Raw genomic sequence first — 8,353 nt, forward strand, 5'->3', positions numbered from 1 at the left:
ACGATGAGAATGACGAAGGTGGGGCTTCACTTTGGCCTACCTGCCATCATGCTCGCCTGCACCTGTCAATCAAACGGTCAGTCCGCAGAACAAGAGTCAAGAGAGGCGGCTCGTCCACTCAGCACAACCCCCCCCCCCCCGGCCCCGCCCTGGTCACTCTCTCTCTCTCTCGACCCTTCCTCAGGCTTCCCCTCCATCGACCACGGCCACTTTCACCCTTTCCCCCACTCTTCCACTACTCCTTTAAGTCCCGCCTCCTCCTCTGTTTCCTTAACTACAGCAGGGAGGATGGAGGCAGCATCAGCAGCAGCAGCAGTGCACCCAGGCGCCACCAGGGGGCAGGGCTGCACTCCAACATGAATGACAGGTCATTTAGCACAAACTTCTTAACTGCCCCCTTAGAGCGAATTGTGTTTACAAATTGCCGTCATACCACGCCCACATCTTATGGCGTAGGAAAATTTGTTTGAAATGTATCATCGCCTGTATGTGCTGTATCCATACTTGCCAACCTTGAGACCTCCGATTTCGGGAGGTGGGGGGTGGGGGGCGTGGTCGGGGTGGCTGGGGGCGTGGCTAAGAGGGGAGGAGTATATTTACAGCTAGAATTCACCAAGTCAAGTATTTCATATATATATATATATATATCTTCCAAAAGCGCATTGGTGAGGTCACACACTGATGTTGGTTGAGAAGGCCTGGCTCGCAGTCTCCATTCTAATTCATCCCAAAGGTGTCCTATCGGGTTCAGGTCAGGACTCTGTGCAGGCCAGTCAAGTTCATCCACATCCATGTCTTTATGGACCTTGCTTTGTGCACTGGTGCACAGTTATGTTGGAAGAGGAAGGGGCCCGCTCCAAACTGTTCCCACAAGGTTGGGAGCATGGAATTGTCCAAAATATTTTGGTGTCCTGGAGCATTCAAAGTTCATTTCACTGGAACTAAGGGGCCAAGCCCAACTCCTGAAAAACAACCCCACACCATAATTCCTCCTCCACCAAATTTCACACTCGGCACAATGCAGCCCGAAATGTACCGTTCTCCTGGCAACCTCCAAACCCAGATTCGTCCATCAGATTGCCAGATGGAAAAGCTTGATTCATCACTCCAGAGAACGCATCTCCACTGCTCTAAAGTCCAGTGGTGACGTGCCTTACACCAGTGATTTTCAACCACTGTGCCGCGGCACACTAGTGTGCCGTGGGAGATTATCTAATGTCACCTATTTGGGGTAAAAAAAATTGTTTTGCAAACCAGTAAAGTCTGCAAATGATGTGTTGTTGTTGAGTGTCGGTGCTGTCTAGAGCTTGGCAGAGTAACCCTGTAATACTCTTCCATATCAGTAGGTGGCAGCAGGTAGCTAATTGCTTTGTAGATGTCGGAAACAGCGGGAGGCAGTGTGCAGGTAAAAAGGTTTCTAATGCTTAAACCAAAAATAAACAAAAGGTGAATGCCCCTAAGAAAGGGCATTGGAGCTTAAAGAAGGCTATGCAGAACGAGACTAAAACTGAACTGGCTACAAAGTAAACAAAAACAGAATGCTGGACGACAGCAAAGACTTACTGCGGAGCAAAGATGGCGTCCGCAATGTACATCCGAACGTGACATGACAATCAACAATGTCCACGCAAAGAAGGACAAAAACAACTGAAATATTCTTGATTGCTAAAACAAAGTAGATACAGGAAATATCGCTCAAAGGAAGACATGAAACTGCTACAGGAAAATACCAAAAAAAGAGAAAAAGCCACCAAAATTGGAGCGCAAGACAAGAACTAAAACACTACACACCATACTTGCCAACCCTCCCGGATTTTCCGGGAGACTCCCGAAATTCAGCGCCTCTCCCGAAAACCTCCCGGGACAAATTATCTCCCGAAAATCTCCCGAAATTCAGGCGCTTTCCCACAATATAAACGGTGTGCCTGCCCAATGACGTTATAACTGTAGAATGATCAAGGGTGAGTTCTTGGTTCCTTATGTGGGTTTATTGTTAGGCAGTTTCATTAACGTCCTCCCAGCGCGGTAACAACACACAACAACAGCAGTCCCGTTTTGGTCTGCCGTAAACAGCAATGTTGTGACACTCTTTAACAGGACAATACTGCCATCTAGTGCATTTGATGAAAGCACTTTTGTGCGTGCCACACAGCAATGCATCATCAGAGAGGGTGTTCAGCATGGTTAGAAAAATAGTGACAGAGAATAGAACAAGGATGGACAATTCAACTCTTAACTCAACAAGTATATGTGTACATAAATGAACACTGAAATTCAAGTATTTCTTTTATATATATATATATATATATATATATATATATATATATATATATATATATATATATATATATATATATAAATATATATATATATACATATATATATTTATATATATATATATATATATATATATATATAAATATATATATATATATATATATATATACACATGCATATATATATATATATATATATATATATATATATACATATATATATATATATATATATACATACAATAAAAGAAATATATATTTATAGCTAGAATTCACTGAAAGTCAAGTATTTCTTATATATATATATATATATATATATATGAAATACTTGACTTGGTGAATTGTAGCTGTAAATATACTCCTCCCCTCTTAGCCACGCCCCCAAACACGCCCCTCTCCCACCTCCCGAAATCGGAGGTCTCAAGGTTGGCAAGTATGCTACACACAGGAAAACAGCAAAAAATTAGGAATCATTACAAATAAGAATCGCAAGTCATTCAAAACTCGATTTTTTTCGACACCCTTACAATTTCATATCATTTATATCGTCTATATCGCGCAATTATATATGTCATAAATAGGCTCCAGCACCCCCCCGCGACTTTGAAAGGGACAAGCGGTAGAAAATGGATGGATACACACAAGATTATTTGGGCCTTAACAATTTAATTCAAATACTTCCAACAACAACTCCAGGAAAAAAAAAACAGCGATGTCAATCAACAAGTGAAGTTTTTTTTCAAATACTATTACAATGAAATATGATTAATACCATTTGCAGGCTCGTGCGTCGTGTCACGTGACGTCACTGGCTACAAATTTGACATCCGAATCAACATAAATTAAAGCTGCAAGCAGCATTGGTCGGGCCCGCATATTTGGCAGGTGCTAGTCCTAAGCGTCCCAATACTTTTGTTCAGTTTTCGTCATAAGTGTCCCAATACTTTTGTCTACTTTTAGTCCGAATTGTCCCAATACTTTTGTGTAGTGTACCTACCTTGTCTGCATTGTGTGGGCACGCTGGTGCTTCCTGCTTTTAAGCAGCCTTCTTGAAAAAACAGCAGCATCAGCGCAGCGGTTCTTTGAAGGGTCATAAAATCAAAACCGGAGCCGGTATTAAAACTCTTTCGATAACTTTTAATCAAAAGGGTTCAATCTCTCTCCTGTGTTAGTTTGAAGCCGAAACAACAAACACGCTCAGAGGAGATAATGTTTGAAGAAAGGTGACCGGTTTTTACAAAAATGTTGTGTTGAAGGGGGAATAGCAAGCTTCTTGTAGATTTTTGCTGGGGGTTGTCAATTTATGAAATGTAGGTCTAAGTGAGACCTACATTGAGGTTTTTGTTTCATGTCTCTTCGACCTTCCCAGTGGAAGTTACAGGCAGTTTTGTCATTTTTTTCTTCCGAGGAGCAGTTTTTTCTGCGTTTTATTCAAAAATTGCGGTAGAGCGCAATTTTGAGATTTGGGGTTAGGTTTTTTTATTAGATGGCAATTTTTGCCAGTCCTGATGTGTGTGTTCAGTTCGGTGAGTTTTGAAGCATGTGAAGGGGGTCAAATTACAGCTCAAAGAGGCAAAAGTGACTGTTTTTAGTACTTTTTTGTCTTGAAGGGGGAATGGCCAACTTCCTGTTGATTTTTGCCCGAGAATATACTATTATGAAATCTAGGTCTAAGTCAGACCTACATAGACGTTTTTGTTTCATGTCTCTCCGACCTTCCTAGTGGGAGTTACAGGCAGTCTAGTTTTTTTTTCTTAGGGGGCGCTAGAGCGCAATTTTGAGTTTTGGGGTTTGGTTTTTTGATAAAAAGTTTTGCCGTGTATTACTGATGTGTGTGTAAAATTTGGTGAGTTTTGAAGCATGTTAAGGGGGTCAAATTACAGCGCAAAGTTGCGGAAGAATAATAATTATTAAAGCTGCAAGCAGCGTTGGTCGGGCCCGCGTATTTGGCAGGTGCTAGTCCTAAGTGTCCCAATACTTTTGTTCAGTTTTCGGCATAAGTGTCCCAATACTTTTGTCTACTTTTAGTCTGAAGTGTCCCAAGACTTTTGTGTAGTGTACCTACCTTGTCTGCATTGTGTGGGCACGTTGGTGCTTCCTGCTTTTAAGCAGCCATCTTAAAAAAACATCAGCGCAGCAGCATCAGCGCAGCGGTTCTTTGAAGGGTCATAAAATCAAAACCGGAGCACTTATTAAAACTCTTTCGATAACTTTTATTTAGAAGGGTTCAATCACTCTCCTGTGTTATTTTGAAGCCGAAACGACAAACGCGCTCAGAGGAGATAATGTTTGAAGAAAGGTGACCGGTTTTTACAAAAATGTTGTTTAGAAGGGGGAATAGCAAACTTCCTGTTGATTTTTGCTGGGGGTTGTCAATTAATAAAATGTAGGTCTAAGTGAGACCTACATAGAGGTTTTTGTTTCATGTCTCTCCGACCTTCCCAGTGGGAGTTACAGGCAGTTTTGTATTTTTTTTCTTCCGAGGAGCAGTTTTTTTCTCCGTTTTATTCAAAAATTGCTGTAGAGCGCAATTTTTGAATTTGGGGTTAGGTTTTTTTATTACATCACAGTTTTTGCCAGTCCTGATGTGTGCATAGAGTTTGGTGAGTTTTGAAGCATGTTAAGGGGTTCAAATTAGAGCTCAAAGAGGCAAAAGTGATTGGTTTTAGTACTTTTTTGTCTTGAAGGGGGAATTGCCAACTTCCTGTTGATGTACAATTATGAAATGTAGGTGTAAGTCAGACCTACATAGAGGTTTTTGTTTCATGTCTCTCCGACCTTCCTAGTGGGAGTTATAGGCAGTCTAGTTTTTTTTTTTTCTAGGGGGCGCTCGAGCGCAATTTTGAGTTTTGTGGTTCGTTTTTTTTAAAAAAAGGCAATTTTCGCAGGTCCTGATGTGTGGGTAAAATATGGTGAGTTTTGAAGCATGTTAAGTGGGTCAAATTACAGTTTCTTGTGGGTGCGGAAGAATAATAAAGAATAATATTAAAGCTGCAAGCAGCGTTGGTCGGGCCCGCGTATTTGGCAGGTGCTAGTCCTAAGTGTCCCAATACTTTTGTTCAGTTTTCGGCATAAGTGTCCCAATACTTTTGTCTACTTTTAGTCTGAAGTGTCCCAAGACTTTTGTCTAGTGTACCTACCTTGTCTGCATTGTGTGGGCACGTTGGTGCTTCCTGCTTTTGAGCAGCCATCTTAAAAAAACAGCACCGCAGGAGCATCAGTGCAGCGGGTCTTTGAAGGGTCATAAAATCAAAACCGGAGCAGGTATCAAAACTCTTTCGCCAACTTTTAATCAGAAGGGTTCAATCTCTCTCCTGTGTTAGTTTGAAGCTGAAACAACAAACGCGCTCAGAGGAGATAATGTTTGAAGAAAGGTGACCGGTTTTTACAAAAATGTTGTTTAGAAGGGGGAATAGCAAACTTCCTGTTGATTTTTGCTGGGGGTTGTCAATTTATGAAATGTAGGTCTAAGTGAGACCTACGGAGAGGATTTTGTTTCATGTCTCTCCGACCTTCCCAGTGGGAGTTACAGGCAGTTTTGTCATTTTTTTCTTGCGAGAAGCAGTTTTTACTGCGTTTTATTAAAAAATTGCGCTAGAGCGCAATTTTGAGATTTGGGGTTAGGTTTTTTACTAGATCGTAATTTTTGCCAGTCCTGATGTGTGCGTTCAGTTTGGTGAGTTTTGAAGCGTGTTAAGGGGGTCAAATTACAGCTCAAAGAGGCAAAAGTGACTGTTTTTAGTACTTTTTTGTCTTGAAGGGGGAATTGCCAACTTCCTGTTGATGTACAATTATGAAAGGTAGGTGTAAGTCAGACCTACATAGAGGTTTTTGTTTCATGTCTCTCCGACCTTCCTAGTGGGAGTTACAGGCAGTCTAGTTTTTTTGTTTCCTAGGGGGCGCTAGAGCGCAATTTTGATTTTTGCAGTTTGGTTTTTTTATTAAAAGACAATTTTCGCAGGTCCTGACGTGTGGGTCAAATATGGTGAGTTTTGAAGCATGTTGAGTGGGTCAAATTAGTGCTCAAAGAGGCGGCGGAAGAATAATAAAGAATAATAATAATAAAGAATAAAACCTTAGAAATTCAATAGGTCCTTATGTCCCATTGCATAAGGACTCCCTGTGGGAGTCCTTTTGCAATGGGCCATTGCGGGCCCTAATAATAATAAAACCTTACAAATACAATAGGTCCTTATGTCCCATTGCATAAGGACTCCCTGTGGGAGTCCTTTTGCAATGGGCTGTGCGGGCCCTAATAAAACCTTACAAATACAATAGGTCCTTATGTCCCATTGCAAAAGGACTCCCTGTGGGAGTCCTTTTGCAATGGGCCGTGCGGGCCCTAATAATATAAAACCTTACAAATACAATAGGTCCTTATGTCCATAAGGACATAAGGACCCTTCGGGAGTCCTTTTGCAATGGGCCATTGCGGGCCCTAATAAAACCTTAGAAATTCAATAGGTCCTTATGTCCTATTGCATAAGGACTCCCTGTGGGAGTCCTTTTGCAATGGGCCGTGCGGGCCCTAATAAAACCTTACAAATACAATAGGTCCTTATGTCCCATTGCATAAGGACTCCCTGTGGGAGTCCTTTTGCAATGGGCCGTGCGGGCCCTAATAAAACCTTACAAATACAATAGGTCCTTATGTCCCATTGCATAAGGACTCCCTGTGGGAGTCCTTTTGCAATGGGCCGTGCGGGCCCTAATAATATAAAACCTTACAAATACAATAGGTCCTTATGTCCATAAGGACATAAGGACCCTTCGGGAGTCCTTTTGCAATGGGCCATTGCGGGCCCTAATAAAGAATAAAACCTTACAAATTCAATAGGTCCTTATGTCCCATTGCTTAAGGACTCCCTTCGGGAGTCCTTTTGCAATGGGCCATGCGGGCCCTAATTAGTCAACATCTGCATTTAAGATGTCCCACTGGGGTGAGTTTTTCCTTGCCCTTATGTGGGCTTTGTACCGAGGATGTCGTTGTGGCTTGTGCAGCCCTTTGAGACACTTGTGATTTAGGGCTATATAAATAAACATTGATTGATTGATTGATTGAAGATCATCAAAAATATGACTTTCGAGGATAATTTACATATGATATAATTGAAGTGGCATTCAGTGAGTATTTATATGTTTCAGGAGACATTTAGTTCCGGTCTCCACAATAATGGTCTGGCAGGTATCTCCATAGAAAATAGGCCCAAGCTGTTTTTAGTGAGACATTTGAGGTGCATGTTGATGTGTCCACTCACCGGTGGTGTTGTTGCAGTACTGCAGCAGCAGGTTGGTGCTGTCGTACAAGCTTCCACACGACGACATCATCCTCTCAGACTCTCTCCTATCCATCCTTGCCTAATTCTTCCTCCCTCCTCCGTCACCCCACTGTTGTCCTCCCCACGCTGACCAACACTTCACCTGCTTGCCCGTCCACGCTCGCCACTTCAAGTTACACCGCCGAGACCAGATACACTTCCGCTCTGCCCTTTCAAAGTACTCCCACTCGATGTACACATAAATGCTCGTAGGCAAAAAAAAAGGCAGCTTGATGCTATCAAATAATGCATTTAAATCGAGACTATTCGAAATAAAATAAAAACCCCGCTTCCATGCACTTGACTTTAAACACTATGAAACCCAATCCATCGATAACAAAAGCACGTACTTTGTTTTGAAAAGCGAGCAATTTTCTTGAGTGCTTCCGCCCACTTGATTAGTCATCCATCTGCCTTCGCGTACAGTTGTTTCCATGGCAACAAGCGTCCAAGTCTGTCCAGACGAGGTAAATAGTGACCATTTTTCTAAAGACACACACCGGAAGTGCTGGGGTCGTCTTTCTCACCTGGTGTGATGGAAAGTCAAGTAAATAAATAATAAATAAATAATGTATTTGTTTATCATTTAAAGTCAAGTCACAGTGAATAATTCATGCCTCACCTGACACACGTGTTTCGGTTTTTAGTAATTGACGCCCGAGTCTCCTGTGACAAAAGTGAGACATTGAAACTACCTTTTAAAGCGTGACGTCACAACGTAAAATTAATTCAACCACATTTCTTTTTTTAATTTTTTTT

The 8,353-nt window shown here is 41.8% G+C and overlaps 1 protein-coding gene across 1 annotated transcript in view; it reads right to left on the minus strand.

Annotated features, from left to right (window-relative positions):
• eml2 (EMAP like 2) overlaps positions 1-7,839 on the minus strand; it is a 72,652-nt gene extending 64,813 nt beyond the window's left edge. The window contains exon 1 of the mRNA XM_061972198.1: positions 7,535-7,839. Within this exon, the coding sequence (XP_061828182.1) occupies positions 7,535-7,628 (94 nt within the window). The 5' untranslated portion in view covers positions 7,629-7,839. The remainder of the gene's footprint in view (positions 1-7,534) is intronic.
• Between the last annotated feature and the right edge of the window lie 514 nt (positions 7,840-8,353).

The sequence above is a fragment of the Nerophis lumbriciformis genome, linkage group LG17 (genome assembly GCF_033978685.3).
Source record: "Nerophis lumbriciformis linkage group LG17, RoL_Nlum_v2.1, whole genome shotgun sequence".
NCBI classification, from domain to species: Eukaryota; Metazoa; Chordata; class Actinopteri; order Syngnathiformes; family Syngnathidae; genus Nerophis; species Nerophis lumbriciformis.